This window comes from Crassostrea angulata, chromosome 1 (genome assembly GCF_025612915.1).
Source record: "Crassostrea angulata isolate pt1a10 chromosome 1, ASM2561291v2, whole genome shotgun sequence".
In the NCBI taxonomy this organism is placed as follows: Eukaryota; Metazoa; Mollusca; class Bivalvia; order Ostreida; family Ostreidae; genus Magallana; species Magallana angulata.
In genome coordinates this window covers 10,897,493-10,917,657 of record NC_069111.1, presented here as the reverse complement: position 1 = coordinate 10,917,657, position 20,165 = coordinate 10,897,493, and the positions used below count along the sequence as shown (strand labels likewise).

At 35.3% G+C, this 20,165-nt stretch overlaps 3 protein-coding genes across 6 annotated transcripts; all 3 read left to right on the top strand.

The window, feature by feature from the left end:
- Nucleotides 1-508: 508 nt before the first annotated feature.
- On the top strand, nucleotides 509-4,391 carry LOC128186972 (G-protein coupled receptor 157-like). Of its 2 annotated transcripts, XM_052856973.1 has the most exons (5): nucleotides 509-1,186; nucleotides 1,502-1,695; nucleotides 2,812-2,988; nucleotides 3,739-3,939; nucleotides 4,190-4,391. In XM_052856973.1, the coding sequence occupies exons 1-5, from the start codon at nucleotides 736-738 to the stop codon at nucleotides 4,208-4,210; spliced, it is 1,044 nt and encodes a 347-aa protein (XP_052712933.1). In that variant the 5' UTR covers nucleotides 509-735; the 3' UTR covers nucleotides 4,211-4,391. The 2 variants fall into 2 exon arrangements, with proteins under 2 accessions (XP_052712933.1, XP_052712941.1); XM_052856981.1 differs by having other exon boundaries at nucleotides 3,739-4,391.
- Nucleotides 4,392-6,094: 1,703 nt separating this feature from the next.
- Nucleotides 6,095-11,091, top strand: LOC128186958 (proteasomal ubiquitin receptor ADRM1-B-like). Its single transcript, XM_052856951.1, has 10 exons — nucleotides 6,095-6,329; nucleotides 7,237-7,353; nucleotides 8,305-8,434; nucleotides 8,582-8,644; nucleotides 8,789-8,876; nucleotides 9,147-9,346; nucleotides 9,587-9,610; nucleotides 9,844-10,004; nucleotides 10,650-10,752; nucleotides 10,862-11,091. The coding sequence occupies exons 1-10, from the start codon at nucleotides 6,132-6,134 to the stop codon at nucleotides 10,951-10,953; spliced, it is 1,176 nt and encodes a 391-aa protein (XP_052712911.1). The 5' UTR covers nucleotides 6,095-6,131; the 3' UTR covers nucleotides 10,954-11,091.
- An 898-nt stretch (nucleotides 11,092-11,989) lies between these two features.
- Nucleotides 11,990-20,150, top strand: LOC128158329 (STE20-related kinase adapter protein alpha-like). 3 transcript variants are annotated; one of them, XM_052821130.1, is made up of 14 exons: nucleotides 11,990-12,147; nucleotides 12,434-12,462; nucleotides 12,757-12,831; nucleotides 13,291-13,306; nucleotides 15,184-15,295; nucleotides 15,895-16,013; nucleotides 16,325-16,433; nucleotides 16,794-16,917; nucleotides 17,141-17,312; nucleotides 17,758-17,862; nucleotides 17,949-18,030; nucleotides 18,417-18,540; nucleotides 18,962-19,092; nucleotides 19,810-20,150. In XM_052821130.1, exons 4-14 carry the CDS (start codon nucleotides 13,298-13,300, stop codon nucleotides 19,875-19,877), a joined length of 1,155 nt encoding a protein of 384 aa, XP_052677090.1. In that variant the 5' UTR covers nucleotides 11,990-12,147; nucleotides 12,434-12,462; nucleotides 12,757-12,831; nucleotides 13,291-13,297; the 3' UTR covers nucleotides 19,878-20,150. The 3 variants fall into 3 exon arrangements, with proteins under 3 accessions (XP_052677090.1, XP_052677082.1, XP_052677073.1); XM_052821122.1 differs by having other exon boundaries at nucleotides 13,252-13,306; XM_052821113.1 differs by lacking the exon at nucleotides 13,291-13,306.
- Nucleotides 20,151-20,165: the final 15 nt, after the last annotated feature.

Sequence of the window (20,165 nt, the reverse complement as noted above, 5' to 3'; positions counted from 1 at the left end):
TATCAATGCAGTATAATTACAACTTTATTGATTCTTCTACATTTACCAGCATCATTTCCGAAAAAAAATCTTGGAACTTGAAAGCCTTAAATCTTTAAGACTGCTTTTTGTCTAGTTTGGATAAAATTTACTCCGTTATATTATTTAGCAGCATATACTTTTATAGGAAGGCGCAAAGGAGCAAAACGTTATACCCTGATCGTTATAAAATACAATAACTTTCTACATGAAATTTCAGTCATTTTTGGCAACAAACCGCTTCTGCTCAAACCATAACACACGATAAAAAATATGGCATGCACCGAAATTAATTTTAGAAATAAATGGCCGTTTTTAATCCAATCAGACTCTGTTGCTAGGTTTCGTCAACATAGCCATCGGACCTGATCGAGTACCTCTTCATTGATAAGAATGGCCATTTTTCTGAAACTGTCGCTAAACAATATTCCGCAGCAGAATATGAGTTCTATATTAAAACGAGGATAATCTTCCTCTAGACAATCAGCTGTCCGTATGCTTCATATCCATCCACTGCTTGACAACACTGATGTTTTACGCACGCGGTATTAAGGTGCTTTTAATTTTTTCTTGATTATTCGGAAATTCATAATTGATCGCTTTGTGATTTTCTAGTGCTTGAACCCGACGATAATATGATGGGAATACATTGGCTGATAGCGACATATAAAGAGTTAACTCTTTTGTACCCAAAAATACCAAGAATTCTGGCGTGTGATGTTACAGAGAAACCAGAAAGTCATGTCGAATACGACTTTTCAGTTTACAACAAGAGACGAGATATACGCCATTTTAACTGTGTGCTCCTCATCATTGTCGATTTTTGGAGGCGTCGGAATCATTATCATTTATGTTTACTTTAAGGATCTTCGGACGTGCGGCCGGAAGCTGTTGGTGTATCTAAGTCTGATGGACGCCTTGACAGCGTTCGGTAACATTCTCGGTGTCGTCTGGTTGCTGTGTCGCGCGGGAACCACGTGTTGCAGTGTGTATGAGAGCATGGAGTTCTGTCGTCTACACGCGTCTCTCACCATATTCTCCAGCATCAGTTCTTTCCTATGGATGGTCATAATCGGTGTGAGCTTACTTAAAAGCATCATCTGGAATATGCCCTCTTTTGCACGGAGATATATGAAAGTTTTCTACATTATTGCATGGCCAATTCCAGGTTAATTCTATTTACAAAAGTTGCATGGATCTTTGAGTGAATCATTATCCTTTGATAAATGAATAATGGTCAACATTACCATGTACTTATTTTCAACCAATCTGCTTAATTTTGTGAATCAGGTTTAATGGTACATGTAGTTCCTTTTTAATACATTTCAGATAGCAATATGTCTTTTATTCTACATAATTCCGTGTCATCTTCTTTATCATCGCAATTATCAAGATGACCGTTAAGAAACATGCAAAAGTATTTATTGGAAATTGACATAATGCGGATGGTCGAGTTGTACTGACTCGTTGATTCCTCTTCCAGGTTTGGTGGCTGTAGTGACTCTTTCGCTGGGTGTGATCGGCTACGACAAGAACATCGCCAGTTGGTGCTGGATCGACCCGGACACTCCGGCCATTCTGTTCTGGCAGTTCTTCACAGGGAAGGCGTGGGAGATGTCCACCTATCTACTGACCATCGTCATGTACTCTGTCGTCAGGGGCTTCCTGTTCAAACATGTAAGTCGACGACTTGCTACATGTTGTAAATGGCCTTGTTCTCTGGTCACTAGGGATTGGGCTTGGTCATCCATTGTTTTTTGTCCGCTCTGCTCAGACTATGAGTTCCGGAAATATTCATTTCCATATCCGTTCGTTCTTAGGTATCGCAACAACACAAGCACCTGACGTTATATATTTTACTCATAATAAAAAATATGCCCTCACTTAATAAAACACTTTGTGCAGGCACGTAGCATCACTTTATCTCGCAACAACAAATTTTTTAAAATTGACATTTAAAAATTTAAATTATCATGGAGTTGGCTCCCTCCCCCCAATTTTTGGAAATTGAAGTTATATACTACGCCAGCCCCCCCCCCCCCCCCCCCCCCCCCCCCCCCCGGTTTAGGATTTTGAAGATTTGAAGATTTTGGGAAATTCCAATTTCCTTTTTTTTTTTGCTTGTCAAGATTTTTTGGACGAGTCTGCCCCCCCCCCCCCTTTCTAAAATGATGCTACGTGCCTGTTGTGTACACTGCTTTATTAGGTAGAGAGTATTTATCCTGCAACTACCCCTTGCACTGACCGAATAAAGGTAACCCAATAAACCAAAGCTATATTCGGTCAAGCCTCGTGACGTACGCCATCTTTCTTGCTTCGTTTACGCCATGGCGTCATAGTTTCAACTGCAAAATTGCAACGAAATTTGTCGAATAAAGCTCATTTTAGGCGCAAAATGTGATATTTTGTTGCAGGATAAACAAAATAGATGACAACTGCCTTGAAGTAAAAGCGATATTTGGGCTCGAGTCGAAAACCTGAAGAAGGATTGGCAAGCCTCGTGCTCTGTCACGTTTTCTTACCTTCGCCCAAATAAAGCTTATATTTCAAGATAGTAACCATGTATTTTATATATCTTTAATATGAGAAAAATATATTACGCCAGTTGCCTGTGCACGAAGAGACCACCGTAAAACAGAGCTACCGTGCCGTTTGCTACCGATGGTGTTCGTCTGTGTGCGTATCAAGAAAAGGTCTAAATAGGTGGATATTGGTAAATTATCTGTTTTCTAATACGTGAAAGGTTCTCGAAGGGACACAAAATAATCTTTATGTACAATGTATAATTTCTAGGCAAACAAAAGCTTGGCGGTGAGTAAGAAGAAGTCCAGAAAGGCTGCGTTACAGGAAGCCAATCTGAAGTTGACCTTTGTCCCCGTAGTGTTCATCGTCCTGCGGGTGTGGGGTACTCTCCGCTTCCTCCTGGGGAGCCTGGCTCACTACGACGCCCCCTGGATCTCTTACCTACAGGTCAGCTACTTTAAACTTATCTTCAAGTTCGTTGTCTATATACATGTGTAAAATGCCAGACATCTTGCCAAAACAAATACAGAGTTTTGATCAAAACCCATCTTCTTTTACATAGACTTAGTGACACAAAATACTTATTTCTGAAGAACCCGTTTTACCAAAGACTAATTATATTTTAGAAGTTGTAAATGCTGTAACGTCAAGTAGTAACCCAGCGGGTAAGATGGCGTCATTACGATGTCGACGTAGATTAGGCGTCCAAGCTAAACGTTGTTGAGCAGATACTTGCACTAGCATTGAAAATATATGTTTTGGTCGTCATTAGCAAATGTCTAAATTACGACATGTAAATACCTTTGAAATTAGATTGAACTACTGTCAATATACATGTACTCTATTCTCCATGTTAGGTTTTATGTAGAACGCATATAACCTGTATTAAACGATTTTATAGTATAAAGCAGTTATACGTCGAGAATTTAGCGCCCGATCGAGGATTCTTGAAAATGCGTCGAGTACCTAAACATATTGTGCCATAGCAACAGATGGTTGTATGAAATGTGTATAATTGATGTATTTTCTGTATGAAACAGATTTACATGAGAAACGAGTGGCATAAAAATAATGAATTACACACAGTACTGTAACTCACCATGTACCATTTGTCATAAGCTCATTTACTTTAATGAACAAATATGGTTGACATCACTTTACACTCCAGCTAATGACGAAATGCTGTTGTTTTTTCAGGGAGTCGGAGATAGTTCCCAAGGTTTTGCCAACTTTATCCTGTACTGTGCGCTGACTGACAAAGTCAGGGAGCGGGTATTTGCCGCCATCTTTCTCCGGAAACCCAATCACCACTCGACAGGGGATAATTCCCGCCGACTCCGGGCGTCCACTGTGGAGACCCAGCCGTCGTCACACGAGGTCACGCGGACAGAGGAAGTGGTTAACTGACCTACAATTTATATAATTAAAAATACATACAACCATACCAATTAAATTTAAGACATTATATAGTCTTGTAATGTATGCACATGTACTTATCAAGCTGAAGAAGCAATTAAAAAACAAACAAATAAATAAATAAATAAATAAATAAAAAGACACAAAGAAAAATAAAATCACCAACGTCTCTAATGGTTCGGGATCGTGTTATGATGGCATGTTGATTCTTTTCGACATTTCTGCCAAATAGGGTGTGTCTTTCTACCATTGATTATTGTCTCAAGAACACATTGAGAGCTGTCCTGACATCTCACAACCCAGTGGCCACACACTCAGTAACCTGCAGCAGCTAGCGGCAATACCTGAACAAAACAATCGAGGACTGATTAAAATTTTAGAATTGATTTGAAATGACAGCACTTTATTTTTTTAGAAACGTGACAAAGGGGGGGGGGGGGGGGGCGTCTTGGGAGCCCCCCCCCCCCCCACCACAACGACGGATTAAAAATTATTTGAGGCTAGGTGAAGTACATGTAGTTTGTTTTGTTTATTCATTTTAATTTTTTGCATGGCAAATGGCTTTAAGTAGCCCCCCCCCCCCACCCCCATTTACATAACTTTCAAATATGTCTATGTGATTGGTGTAAACATGGCCTATATAGACTGCAAACAGTTACATTTCGGATGTATATTGTATTTTGTTGTCTTAATGGGTGTCAACATCAACTTACTTTTCGTGATATTCGAATAAATGTGAATAAATGATATTGGTTATTTTTATTATACTTTTGTAACATGCGAATGCTTAAAATATGGAAAGAGCGGGTCTCTTTCTAAAACTCTAAATAGGAGGACAGATGCGATTCAAGATTTTTTTTAACAAAACAAATATAAGCTGATAATTGACCGACACATGTGATCGTGATCAACATTTACTGTTGAAAAGATCATAAGTACTTTTTGGGGGAGGGTTAAGAGTCCTCTTCGTGAAATGAGGTCTCATAAAGAAAAACTTTTAATGTAGTTGTTTATATGGTCAAAAATTGTTTCAAACACTCAAACTCTTCTCGGGGGACATTATTTATTCGTACTGCACTTACAATCTGTTCAACATTTGGAGCTTTAAAATATTTCAAATACGTTTTCTTTGGCTTTTTTTTTGTGTGGATTTGATCAAGGTTCCGACTGTAATGATTACCTCATAAAAGTCAAAGAATGATTCCCTAGTCCTTAAATTGGTATATTCAGAGAGAAGAATTGGAATGTGTAAAAAAAAGAAGCTGAGTTTTAAATTTAATATGTTAACAGGTTGCACGTTTTCGCATCGCTGAGGCTGCATGCACGTTGAAAAATCAAGATTTTATATAGTTAATGAGTATGCAATGTCTTGTCTCTTATTGTACAGGTAGATATGTTTTTACAGTTCTTCATAAAAAGGTCAGTTATGCAAAAAAGTTAACTGCTTAACTAAGCAGAATCGTTGCGTAATTGAACTGTTTGTGACTGGGTTAACCCACCATTCCATATTTCTGTCTCAATTCCAATAAAAGTTGGGCTTAAAGAAAGTATAAAAGAATGTGATTAAGAGCTAGTTGCTAGTTGACTAAGGGAACGCCCACACGGACAACAAATACATGAAAAAAGTATGACACCATAGAAAATCTTCTAATATTAGAACTTCATTCGGACTCTTAATTGCTGGGAACTCTTAATTGCTCTAAACAACTGTGAGGAATTTGGATGCTGAATCAGTTAGCATGTGACAAGGAGAGAACACACAGCTTTGATGAAGTCATCCAAAACTTGACTCATAAACAATTTAATGCCATTTGTCGTTTAGTTTTGGGTTGAAGACTCATGTACTAAGTATATATGTACAAGAATTTATATATAAAAATTTGGACCTCTAGCTGGCGTCTCTTATTATCTTTTAAAACGACTTGCAGTGAAAATGTAAATAAATCCCTAAAGTCAACTATAGTATCAATACTTTACAAACGCAAACTTTTCATTGGATTTTAAAAAATAATTAAATACGTATATTGTAGTGCAACTCCCAATCGTAACTACTCAGCTCTCAAAAAAATAATTTTTAAAATAGCGCCGCGAATCGTTATTGGTACAAGTTAACAAAAAAAAAATAAAGATCGGAAACTCTCTAACTTGACCCTTCTTCACTGTTCGAAGAAAAAATGGCTTCAGGAGCATTGTTTGGCAGTACCGGGCGTTCCCAGAGTAAAAATCTGGTCGAATTCAGGGCCGGTAAAATGTTTATGAAGGGTAAAATGGTCCATCCTGACAAGAGGAAGGGAATGGTATACGTCTACCAGTCGGACGATGCTCTGATGCACTTCTGTTGGAAAGACCGTACGAACGGAACCGTTGAGGATGTAAGCATTTTTGATTTGTCATCATACCGAATTTCCTCTGTCGTATATTTTTAACTTCCTAACTTTCAAATCAACAAATTTATTATAAAGTGTAAATGCAAGAGTATCTGCAGGAATAATTGTCACGCGAATAACGCTAGTGTTAGATTAAGGTAAACTAATATGAATAGAATATTTCTTTCTTTATTATGGAAATGAGATGATGGTTTGCTACCAATTAGCAGTAAGCTATATAATGGTGTTGTACCCAATTTATGGAAATAAGATGAATTTTAATTAAAATTTCTCAGCAAAACTCGAAGGTGAGAGATAAGATTTTGGAGTTTGATAAATTCCTTGTCGGGTTACATGGTTAACTTGGTCCTTTGATTTACTTGATTTTGTATACTCCATCCGAGTTTTTGCTTCCACCACTTTTTGCTTGATATTTCAATAATAGTAAATACCGTTGAGCTCAAACTGCGTTCATTCACTAATATGTAAAATGTCCAGATTATCTGTTTTGAAACGCCCCCTCTACCGCTTCAGGTTTCAATACACATCCCAAAATTGAAAGTCTATGTGGAGATTTTGCATTGCATCAGCCATTAATAAGCCCGGATAATAACGTTAAAAAATTGCGCAAGGTATCCCGAGTACTTCCGAATGGAGAAAAGATGTAAACATTTCCCATTATAAATCTCTGTAAGAGAATTGTTTTCGTTCCTGTGAAATTTTAGGAGTGAAAAGGGATAATTGTTCAATGAAGATATCTTTTATATATTCCCTTTTAACGATTTCAACTGTATTTCTTTCACATGAATGTGTAATTTTATTAAAAATCATCAAAAAGCGATGGAAGCAATAACTTGGGACAGACTATAGCTGCTTTTTAAACTCATGTATTGTTTTGTTTTTCTTTTTGCAGGATTTAATCATATTTCCAGAGGACACAGAATTTAAACTTGTACCACAATGCACCACTGGGCGAGTCTATGTACTAAAGTTCAAGTCGCCTGCACGGAAATTCTTCTTCTGGATGCAGGTGAGTAAAGATCTGGTTCACTGACCAATAGAATACAAAACTAATTCACAATCTAATGCTGTTATATTTTAGCAGATTGAAAACTTAAATATGGTGTTCTAAAAGTCTCTTCAAACAAGCATTCTGAGAGTATTGCATAAGCAATACACGTCCCCTACCTGTGTGTATTATTCTATGAAAGCTTCCATGCACACAACTATTTCAGAGCTATGTAAACGAGATGTCATGCTTTAATCAGAGATAAAAGAACAGAGGAAATTAAAATTGTATAGCTGATATAGAAATTATATACAAAATAGGTAAAATAATACTCTTTATTTCATCTCCTGTAATTTCGCCAAGTCTATTCTGTATTCACTTTTAAAAATTTGTGAAAACAATGCACTGATATGCACAATATCATTTCTTACCGTCTTCTGTACCCCGAATCAAACCAAACAGTTAAACAGCCCAACCCGACAACGAACCCGATTGTAATAATACAAAAAAAAACCCTGCCGATTAAATTTACAATACAATGTTTGACACTATTTTACAGAAATTATTTGTTTGTTAGAAATGATAAAAGGAATGGTACAAGTAACGCACGATATTATTACTGACTACACACTGGCCTCGTTTATTCAGTACACACCGAACCCGATAACGAACCCGAACATTGAAAAATTGGAATATAAAAAATTAGTTTTCTCGAAAATATGTCAATCAAACGCTACAAAAGTGTAAACTTGATCTGTAGTTTGACATTTTGAAGCTGTTCAGCAAGTTTCATATTATTCCTCAAATGCATAAAGAAAAAAGTGTGGAAAACTGAAGTGGGACAGACAGATGGACAGACGGACGCAGAGGAAAGCTATAGTCCCCTCCGGTGAAACCGGTAGGTGACTAATAAGTAATTCAGGAGCTCTTTACTTTAGAATTATTGAAATCAATGCATATTATTTCTTTCAGGAACCGAAGACTGACAAGGATGAGGAGTTCTGTAAGAAGGTCAATGACAGCCTGAACAACCCCCCAACCCCTGGTTCCAGTAGAGGAGGCGGACTAGCCTCAGGGCTCCCCTCAGAGCTCAGTGGACTGGGTAGGCAGTTTTAGACTCACTTCAAGACAGGGTTTCCATTTGTCAATTATTTTGTACAGGTTTAATGAAAACACTTGATATTTAAGAAGTATTTATACAATGAGAGATGATTGGAGAATCTGTTTTACATGAATTTTTTCTCTCCAGGTGACCAGGATTTACAGAACATCCTTGGAGGAATGAGTCAGCAACAGTTTATGCAGCTTATTGGTGAGAAACCTTCAAGGATAATATTTTCTCTCATCAACTTGATTTTGAGTTTGCTATTTGATTATTTTTACATGATTTTATTACTTATCATTAACTTGATGTGCTGTCACTGTTTGAGTACCTAGCATGTGTTTGTACCTGTAGGTGGTATCGGAATGGGAGGACCAGGTGGGGGTCTGTCTGCCCTGATGGGAGGAAGACCAAGCAGTGCCCAGTCAACTGCATCAGAACCGTAAGTATTAAATGGGGTATGTCTACCATATCAAAAATAAAAGATATTTACTGTGTGTATACTCAGTCTACCATATCAGAAAATGATATACAAAGTTCAGTCTGTGGTTCAGAACATTTTAGAATGAATCCATTGCTTTTCTTATCTTCAACAAAATATAAATCAATATTTTTTAAAAATTTACTACATATAACATGCCATCATGTCTTTGGATGAATGTTACAATTTATGTGAACACCTCATATTTATGGAATAATGATGTGTTTTTAGGCCTATGAGAGTGCAGTCATCCCCGGGAACGAGAGGGAGTGGCGGGACATCAGAAACCTCCCAGAGACCGGTGACTGCAGCGGCCTTACCCTCCCAGACACCCACAACAACTGCATCCCAGCCCCCTGCAGCGGGGACCACTACCCCGCGGCAGGCCATCCGTCTGAGTGACCTACAGAACATCCTGTCTACCATGAATGGTCAGTAATGATTGCTCAGAATGTTCATGACTATTGTTTACTTCTTGTATCTATCCCCTAAGTGCTCCAATCAAGGGGAATTATTTATCTTCAATAGCTGAACATAACATTTGGACTAAGGAAATGGAATTTTGTTGTTTTTTTTCCATCTAAACAGCCAATAAGTTATGTCTTTGATATTTTACACAGTTTAAAGCAGATTTTTTGCTTTTAATACATTAAGTTTGATTTTATTTTCAGTTCCATCAGGACCTTCCAAAGACCGTAAGTACTACAAAATATGATCTTTATTACTGTATACTACCCAATAATGTTAAAACAATTTTTGTTGACAATGAAAAAAATTCAGGCTACTCAAAAGGGATATCAGTCCTAAAATTATAAATTGAAATTATAGTAAGTTGTAAGCAAAATTATTTCATAACTCTCCTACCTAACAAAGTGGTAGACTGACAGTCCATATGTGCAGTTACTGATGTTGCATTGATCCCTTGTAGAGATTGACCTGGTGAATGCTCTGAATCCTGAGTCGATGATCCCCATACTGGCCAACAAGGACGTTCAGGAGAGACTGATCAAGTTCCTGCCCGAGGGCGAGTCCCTCCCCAAAACTGAGGGAGAGCTACGTAACACTGTGCAATCCCCACAGTTCCAGCAGGTAAAGGACTACGTGTTCTCAGACATTCTAGTTAGAAAACCTCTCTGCCTTTCAAACCACACATGCTCACATACCTGTATATTCCAGCAGATGTTAAGATAAAAATTTAAATGCTCTGTACTTTCTCTTGAAATACAAGTATGTGTATTTCTGATATATTGTAATAATGTTGAGATGAGCAAAAAGCAAATGTAACGCTTCTATTTTATTTAGTCAAAGTTACGGTACATAAAAATGCAACAATTAACAAGGTTTACTTTAGGCAGAGATTGATGTCATATAGCAATACTTGTAGTTATATTTTTCAATTTGTTGATATTACCTGGTAACTAGTTTTATATCTAGTATTATGCACAAAACTTAAGCAGCCAATTGCTCACAAATCCCTTTGCAAAGATTAATGAAGAAATAACACATAACCCACAAAGATTTCTTAATTTACATGCTAATCATTTGATTCTTCTTTTCTTCACTTACCTGTTAGCCTGTGAGCTTTTGCACTTGCTTTGAAAACTGATGTTCAGTGCCAAACTCTGAACTTTTAACAAAGATTTTCAATGTTGCTACAATTACTGGTATATGTAAATTAAGTATGTGTAGATACTGAATGCAGTGGAGACCTTACTGTTTTAATTTTGTTTACAGGCACTGTCATCGTTCAGTGCTGCCTTGCAGTCTGGTCAGTTGGGCCCCCTGATGTCACAGTTTGACCTAGGAGAGGACGTAGCTAATGCTGCTGCCGAGGGAGGTCAGTCATGCTTCAGTGATCCTATTAATAAAATGTTGATCAATACCCCCCCCCCCCCCAATAAATGCAAAGTTTGTTTTGATAATTATGGATGTTCTTTCTTCAACAGATCTTGATGCATTTGTGAAGGCTATGCAGGAACAGCAGAAAAAGAAGGATGATAAGGGAGAGAAAAAAGAAGAAACCATGGACACTGATTGAAAATAATACCTGAAATACCCAAGTTACATTTATGTGAAATAACTATATTATGAATTCATAGCAATGGGTATATTTCAGACATTTTAAAAGTGTTGGACAAAAATTAAAAAATTGTGAAATAAAACTTGGTTATCTTAATCACCTTTGTTCTGTCCTTTCTAGTGATACAAGCCTATTACGGTACATTGGACACATTGGGAAAAAGATCATTCGTGATATGTTTCACAATATGTTTCAATTCAAAAGTTACATGTAGATGTATATATGTAATTAAATAAGTCACTCTCTATATATTTTGAAAGGTACATGTAAAAACCAAAATTGTTAATATTTATGAAGCCAGAGGCGTGTTCATCAGAGCAGTTACTCAGGCCCTTGCCAAAAGTCTCTATACCTGCAAAACAAAGTTTAGCAAGCGCTCGCAAGCACTTGCCCTGTTGAACACACCTCAGATATATATACCCGTAATCCATGTGTAGCTTCTTGCACCCTCAACCTCTTGAACTGGTCACCAGGTACATTGTCAAATTTACATTAATCCAATGTGTGAGGAATTTGTTTGCAGATACATGTACAAGGATAATCTTATAAAAATCTTAACTACCTTATATTTACGTAAACTGAACAGCATAATATTACACTTTGGATATGTGCCAAAGTCAAAAGAACTGATTGACTGTGTGAAGTATCGCATGCAGAACAATGCATTTCATATACTAGATATGGTGATTAATGGACACTGGGTCATACACAAAGTCAGTATGTAAACATGGTAAAGTTTTATTATTTCATTTACCTGGAGTACGTACAGTATTAAAAATTTTACATTGTGTGATTATTAATCTTGTTCTTTTACCTACAAATTAATAATGAATTATATAATAAAATCAAAATATTTCAAATAATTTACCTCAAAAATTTCTACTTTCTCAAATAATTTTCCCGTTGTAAATTGCTGTATGCATCGTGCAGAATAATTTTGTGTAATGCGAACAGTTTACGTACAAGTTATTCAAAGAACTCTCCAGTCAAAGGAAATAAAAATGACAATCTGAACTAAAGGAAATTCAGATTGGAGTTGACACTTGACTGACTTGTCAAAACATTGATAATTTGATTAAATAACTAGGTTATAGCTAACTTATTGTAATTAGTTTTGGAAGATAAAGATTAATACAACACTCTGGTTCTGTGGTAAGTACTGCGTTACCCCGAATTACAAAATTTTTGTTGACTGGTACTTGAAAGTTCCCTGTACAAGATTTTGTTATAGACACTTCACTTTTTCTCTCTCCAAAGTTAAAAGCTCAATAATTGAAAAAAAAAATCAAAGTTTCATCTTTAATAGACTATGTCAATACGCCGCTAATTAATGTAGGTTCAAGAATTTAAAAAAAAAAGACATTGTTTTTGGATTTAATGCTGAAATTTGTTGTGTTTTACAATTTAAAATAAACATGTTAAAATGTTATCTTTAAAGGTGTGATGTGCTGAATTCCAATGTCATTGGTATGTCTTTAATTGTAAATGTAGTTAAATGTATTTAATAGAATGATTCTTCAGTATATAATTACTTCTTTGCTAGTTTAAATCATAAATTTTATGATTAAAAATGCACGGACGTTGAACTATAAATATTTACGTATTATTATATATTATCATATATAACCAATATGAAGAGAAAAATATATTTTCAGTCAAAAATTTACGCATAATTTGCTATAGCAATGCAATTAATAGAGGTTTGATGTTCACATCTTTAAGCTAAAAAAGTAGAAATATCGTAAATTGCTTCTCTTGTAGAACTGTGCATCTTGTACGAAATCTCAGACACTTGATTCAGGTGGAAATGTGCCCTATTATAAACCAATGAAAGTGGTAAGTTTTATACTAAAGCATCAAAGCTAGTTGCTAGACTTCATATCAAACCACTTTTTTCTAGAAATCAAAAGATTTCATTCTTCACTAAATCAAATTTAATCAAATAGGAAGAAGGAATCTAATTACAGTGTACTAAATTATTAAAGTGACAGAGAAATAATTCATCATATAGTTGCATCATATCTAACTTTCCATTATTTTTTTTTCGTGCCGCACAACTTCTCTCTTGTGTACACAATTTTGTATATATTCCAAGTGTATGTTAGTTGGGTTTCACATGTGTTGGGGGATTAAGTACCGAAAGCTATATTTATTAATTTATATATTAATGTTAATCAACATCGATCAGGTAAAATTAAAATTTTGGATATGAATCATTTGCTTGTATATATCTCATTTTATTATTGTTGTTTTCAGATAAATCTACTAATATAGTTAGCAATAAAATCCTTACAGGGTGAATATGCATAAGGTAATGTACGGATAACCCTGCAGCGCATGCCATACTGTACTAGTTCTTCTGTAAACGTCTCAACCTTCAAACTTTCACTTGTTAAAACTAGCATCTGTCATTCATAGTTCATTCGTTGTACAGCACAATTAATTGATAAGTTTGCTTTCCATTGTTTTTTTTTTTCTTTTTTCTTAATTCTGTAATTTTTTCAGTTTTCAACAATTTCTGTTTGTCACCATTTATGGTGTTGTTTGATTATTATATATTCTTGTCTCAGAATGTAATGGAATTAGTGGACATATATAATTATATCATGTATAATTTACATATATGCAAGGTATGTTGTGTTGTATACGTTTTGGGGGATTCAGTTTTAAATACATGTGTATTAAATTAGCATGTTGATGTCATGTAAATTTTCATTGTTGTCATTTATTGAAATTTGTTTCAAGTCAGTGTTGTGAGTATGTTTCCTAAAAAATAAATTAATCATGGATATTTTTTTCCAAAGTTTCTTCTTGAGGAAAACAAACAAAATCATTCTTTACATCAGCTTAATTTAATTTATGATTTTGGATTCAAATCTTTCCATCCACACTCTCCCCTTTTTCCTCATGCTTTATAAAGTTTACACATTTTTTACATTCTTGAAAGTGCATATTTCAATTAGATTCAGGTTAAAACACAGGGGCATCGTATCCGCTCATATATATATGTCATAGAGTGTAGAGTGGATACGATGCCCCTGTGGTTAAAACTAAAACATTTACAAACATAAGCAAACACAAAACATTTGTATATATCCTTCACTGGAACAATATTGTATTTAAAAAGATACTGAACATGGACAAAAAAATCTTTGAGGGTAATTAAAAAAAAAGGGTGACAAGTAATATAAAGTGGTATCTCTTAGGTTAAACTTTGTCAGGTCAAAGTCATGAATGAGTACTGTGATTTGCAAAAGTATCTAGTAGATGCGGATGTACATGTAAATAAATAGTTGTTGGGATTTAAAATGAAATCACTTTAAAATATTGAATAATTTAAGATAATGAATAGATGTTGAAAATATCAGAGGCTGTACATATAGATCAATGAAGCATCTATATCAGTATGTTTTCATTCACTCAGTGTAAGACTGATCGTTGGATACAAATGACAATCATGTCGATGAGTAAAGTTGTAATCACCGGTGGGGTTGGGATCTGATGTGCAAGACTGTATTGAAATTTGGTATTTCTCTGACTTGATAAATATCTTAAAGAATATTAAAAATGAAGAATAAATCTAGATTTGTTGGACAGTGACTGATGGAGACAGAAGTTGGTTTGTGCTGATTATCTGGTTTTTGATTTAGCCTGTATTGGTAGATGACTGTAATAACGCTGATCTTAGGGTTCATTATGCTTTGTGTGTTGATTGGTTCCGTGTGGTGGTAGTAGGTATTTATAAGTAACACCTTCAAAAACATGTAATTTGTAATTCTAAGTGTAGTTACTAAGCTGAGTTTGTTTTAAAAAAAAGATTTTAATTTAATGCGTTGTTGTAGCTCATTATTTTATTTTCGTAGCAAGATTTTTGTCAAATATCATTGAGCAGCACTTCATAGTTCGTAGCAAGAACATTGTCACTCATTATCTCTTTGGATATTCTATGTTAGGTATCTTATAATGAATTATTTTCATATTTATCATCATTATATCAGTACTTGATGTAGATGTTTGCCTACAAACCATCAAATTTATACATGTACTGAAATTGCAAAATATGGAACACCATTGCTCTGGGCATATGTTGCCTATTTTGACACAATATGATCAGAAAGTGTATTCAGGGGATGCAGAAATGAAAAGTTTTTAGAATTGTTCACCAGTGATTGTTTGTATTATGTATAGGCCTCGAAGTCCGGCTCCCAGAGCTTTGGCAGTCAGGAGAGCAACAATGGACGATTCGGTGACATTGTGTTGCAGCCAGACACCACCAAGTATAAACTTCATGCCGTCATAGGTTTGTATACTGTAGATTCCTAATTATACATAAAGAATTAATATCCCCGTAAATTCATGAGAAATACATCTCACAGATTTTAAAATCTCACTTTTATTTTTCGGACACATGTAAATGAAGCAAAACTATGATAAAAATTTGGGGTTTGCAGTTTTATATTCTCATGATTTGATGCAAAACGGTTGAATCACGGAGTTAAGTACTTGCATAGAATAAGGAATTTACAGTACCAAATGATCTGAAACTTCTTGTACATAATTTTCCAATGCTTCTCTCCATTTCCATCTGGAACACCTCAGGCCTTTCTATGAAAGGCCGAGGTGTTCTGGATGTCTCCACCCCCTATCCATGTAAAGCAATTTTCCCAAAAAGTCCTAAACTTTTAGGAACTAATCACAAGGTTATGATTATATAACTACACACTTGTAATTAGTAATTACCTAAACCATGACATTTTGAGGTAATATAATTCTGTTCATTACCTTATTTTTATTGAGTTGGAATTCAGATGAGCATCTATGATTTTTTTCATGTGTTAATCCTTTACTTCTGAAAGCTAGAAAATGATTGTTGTTGTGTTTTCCTTATTTTTACAACAGGTAAAGGATCCTTTGAAAATGTTACTGTTCACCTAGCCCAACATATCCCTAGTGGACAGAAAATAGCAATAAAATGTATTGATATTGAAAACAGCCCTGTGGAATTCAACATTTTTCAGGTGAAAATGACCTATTTGATAATTTATATACCTTATATGCAGTAATTTTTGTGGTGCTCTATAAGATACTATTAAAATCACGAAAAATAACTGATGCAAATAAAAAAAAATGACATTTTCCCTATTTTTGTCAGTTTTTGACATGCGGAAAAAAACTTGGATGTACTGTATTTTTATGTAACCTATTTGGATCTAATTGGTCAAATAATGTTTGATATACTATCTCCCAGATACCATAGATGTTGAAGTATTAGCTCCTAAGCACATCCAATTCTGTCATGTACAAAATGGCTTCTTCTTTCTGCTCTCAGGATGAAGTGATTCTATGCAGACAGATGTGTCATGAAAACATCGCCAAGTATCTGTGTACTTTCGTCCATAACAATGAGCTGTGGAGCGTGATGCCTCTCCTCGGATATGGTAAGTGAGAAGCCAAACTGTCTTACATGTTTTCACTTAATTTATATGAGTAAGTGTACTGTATACAGGGAAATATTCACCTCTATTTTATTTTTGCCCCTTTTGTTCTCGTTGTCAGCGGGCGAATTTAAGACTGGGCGAATTCCAATGTTTTGTATTATCTTTCCTTAAATACAACTATGTCTGGGTGAATTCAAGATGGAGCGAATCCGCATTCATGTGAAGAAAGGCAAAAATAACATGGGGCGAAAATAACCCTGATTACAGTATTCATCTTTCAAGGAAGAAAATGTAACAAGAATATCTGTAGATAACTTCTAAACCACATGATATTACAGTGGCTTATTTTCTTTATAACAGGGTCAGCTCGAGATGTTTTACACGCCTATTTTAAGACTGGTCTGCCAGAGACAGCAATAGCCTACATCCTGCGGGATGTACTGAATGCGCTCGAATATCTCCATCACCGAGGAATCATACACAGGTGACACTTACTACCTCAAAACTATCTAGATCTGATTACTTTTAAATACTAAATAACACACATGGACCCATTTGATAGCATCTAGGAACAAAGACTCTGTATTGAGCCATGGATCTGATTTAAGAAACTATTATATTTAGTTTCAAATTACTTTTTGAAGCCCTGACCATCTGTTTCAGACATATCCCTGATTTTTGGCAAATGAAATTTTAAATGCTTGTAGGAGCGTGAGGGCAAGCCATGTTTTGATTGGTGGCAATGGCAGTGTGTGTTTATCAGGCCTACGCAAAGTCTACCACATGTTCCATCATGGCAGGAAGTGGAACCAGGTTCATAACTACCCCGAGGCCTGTAGTGCCGACTTGCAGTGGCTCAGTCCAGAAATCCTTGAGCAGGTAAAAACATCACAATCACACACACTAAATAGAATCCATGAATTTATTAATTCATATACGTGTACTGTAGATTTATCATTTTTCATTGAACACTGGTAATTTTCTTTCATGGATTTTGTTATTGAGATGATGTATAACACTATGTGCTCAATAAAGTGAAAAATATGACCAATTTTACGAGTAAGGCCACTGTTGACAAATTCATGAATCCTCAAAACAGTATACAGTACATATATTCTATTAATGCACAAAAACTACATTTTTTGACTTTTTTAAATATTATTCTATTTTTGTTTTAGAGTTTGTCTGGATATGATGCAAAACTACATTAATTTATTTAACTGTTTTTAATACATGTATTACTCTATTTTTGTTTTAGAATTTGTCAGGATATGACACAAAACTACATTATTCTGTTTTTAACATTATTTTATTTTTGTTTTAGAATTTGTCAGGATATGACACAAAATCAGACATATACAGCCTCGGAATCACAAGTTGGGAGCTGGCCAATGGTTATCCTCCGTTTGAGGACATGCCAGTGACTCAGGTTTGTAACACGTTTGAGATACATCACCCTTTAAAATAATTGTACTTTATTTAGGATGCATATATATATGCTGTATATTTGAATAGATGCTGCTTGAGAAAGTGAATGGTACTAAGCCAATGCTGCTGGACTGTACAACCATCTCAGACCTCACTGGAGAGGAGCATGGTATGTCATTAAAATCATGGCCTCCATCAAGTCTAAGGCTTCACACATAACACTGTATATCCAGTAATTTTCGCAATGATCTAATTTTCGCTTTATTTGCGATCTCTTTCAAATCGCAAAATACTGAATATTCAGAAATTATATTGTGTATTACATGTATTATCTATAAGAAACTCAAAAAATCACAAAAATTGACTGACGCAAATTAAAAATGCTACATATTTTCCCCATTTTCATGAAAAAAAGGAAATATTGTAATTAAATAGTGCAGTGAGCTATTTTCACGTACTCAGTAGAAATTCACACTGGCCTTTGATGAAATAATTTTGATTCTAAAGTTGGGAGTGGCTGTCAATTATTCCTTGTCTTGCTTTTTACATTTACAGCTCAACACAATGCGGAGCTGGAGAATGGCGGAATTGATATTGTTGCCTTAGCAAAGGCTCGTAAATTCTCCTCCCATTTCCATAGCTTGATTGACAGGTGTTTAGAGAAGAATCCAAAGTGCAGGTATGAATCAGGAAATCTACCTGATGTGTGCTATTTCATGGTAAATGTAGGCCATGTTACTGTGTAAGATTAAAATTTAATTCAGATACACGTACAACATTTGAGTTCTCCATGGTTTTAATTTATTTGTATGGTTAATGTGTTTGAATATTCATTACGGTGTCTTCAATTCTTGAAATTTTGGAGGAGTCAACCTGATGTTTGATAATATCACACAGTGACACACACACACACAAGATCTTTCTATCAGTAACTTATGAACTGTTTTCATTTATAACTGAGTTTTAAAAATAACCATCATACTGATATACCGGTACAAAATGTCCTAATTGGGGTCTTGTTCACAAAAACTTCCATCAAGAGGGGCAGCTACAAAAATTTACTTTGTACTTTTTCATTAGTATATCTAAATTTTCTTCAGACCTTCAGCTGAGGGCTTGTTATCAGATCCAATGTTTAAACACCTGAAGAAGAGGTCCTCAGAGGCACTGCCAAATCTCCTACAGCCACTGACGCCAATAAACCTGGCTAACCTAGCCAATGTTTCTGACGGTAAGTACAGTAAGACGAGAGGGTATCATAATATCTCTTACATTGATGCCAATAAACCTGGCTAACCTAGCCAATGGTTCTGTCCGTAAGTACAGTAAGAACAGAGGGCATCATAATTTTTCTGACATTGATTCCAATAAACCTGGCTAACCTATCCAATGTTTTTGACGCTAAGTACAGTAAGAAGAGGGGTTTCATAATTTCTCTTACATTGATTCCAATAAACATGGCTAACCTAGCCAATGTTTCTGATGGTAAGTACAGTAAGACGAGAGGGTATCATAATTTCTCTTACATTGATTCCAATAAACCTGGCTAACCTAGCCATTGTTTCTGATGGTAAGTACAGTATGAAGAGAGGGTATCATAATTTCTCTTACATTGATTCCAATAAACCTGGCTAACCTGTCCAATGTATTTTATGGTATGTTGGCTTCTTTGGCCATGTTTCTTACGGTTAGTAAGATAAAAGCTAAGGCTTTCGTATTGACCAAATTTTTTACCATTTCTGACTTCAATAAAATAGGATAACTCTAGCGTTAGTTTAAAAGTACATGTATTGTAAACAGTTAACATACCCTTGTCATCCATGGTATGCATCATATACTTATATTTACCTTTACAGTTTGTTCACATTTCAGTGAATGAAATTTTAAAAGTGAGAAGAAAGCTCTAAAATTCCTGTAATAATTCACTGTATTCTGCCATCTTTTGTAGATAAAGCAGTAGATTCTGTGATAAACTCGATGGAGCAGATGGATGTGACAGAGGAATGGAGTTTCTGAAGGCCACATGAACCTATACATCTGTGTTGTGTGTCTGTGCGTGTGTGTGTGTTAATGTGTACGTGTTGTGTAGATGTGAGAGGGAGAGGTTTTATTTTTCATACGCTGCAGCAGTTGCATGGGTTACATAAATTTGATACTGGGTTCTGTATACAAAAAAAAAAACCCACACACACACACTTTTTCTGTATCAGCAAATATACAAAATGTTTAACAATTCTTCATAATGTATGTCATTTTATTATTATTAAAGGCTTGTTATCAAAAATACTATTATTATCAATAGCG

Coding starts and splice junctions, on each gene's coding strand:
- LOC128186972 (XM_052856973.1), top strand. CDS start 736: ATGTTACAGAGAAACCAGAAAGTCATGTCGAATACGACTTTTCAGTTT. Junction 2,989..3,738: donor CCTGGATCTCTTACCTACAG/GTCAGCTACTTT, acceptor TTGTTTTTTCAG/GGAGTCGGAGATAGTTCCCA. Junction 3,940..4,189: donor TCACGCGGACAGAGGAAGTG/GTTAACTGACCT, acceptor TCTGCCAAATAG/GGTGTGTCTTTCTACCATTG.
- LOC128186958 (XM_052856951.1), top strand. CDS start 6,132: ATGGCTTCAGGAGCATTGTTTGGCAGTACCGGGCGTTCCCAGAGTAAA. Junction 8,435..8,581: donor CTCAGAGCTCAGTGGACTGG/GTAGGCAGTTTT, acceptor TTTTCTCTCCAG/GTGACCAGGATTTACAGAAC. Junction 10,753..10,861: donor TAATGCTGCTGCCGAGGGAG/GTCAGTCATGCT, acceptor TTTCTTCAACAG/ATCTTGATGCATTTGTGAAG.
- LOC128158329 (XM_052821113.1), top strand. Junction 16,434..16,793: donor GATGCCTCTCCTCGGATATG/GTAAGTGAGAAG, acceptor TCTTTATAACAG/GGTCAGCTCGAGATGTTTTA. Junction 18,031..18,416: donor CCTCACTGGAGAGGAGCATG/GTATGTCATTAA, acceptor TTACATTTACAG/CTCAACACAATGCGGAGCTG.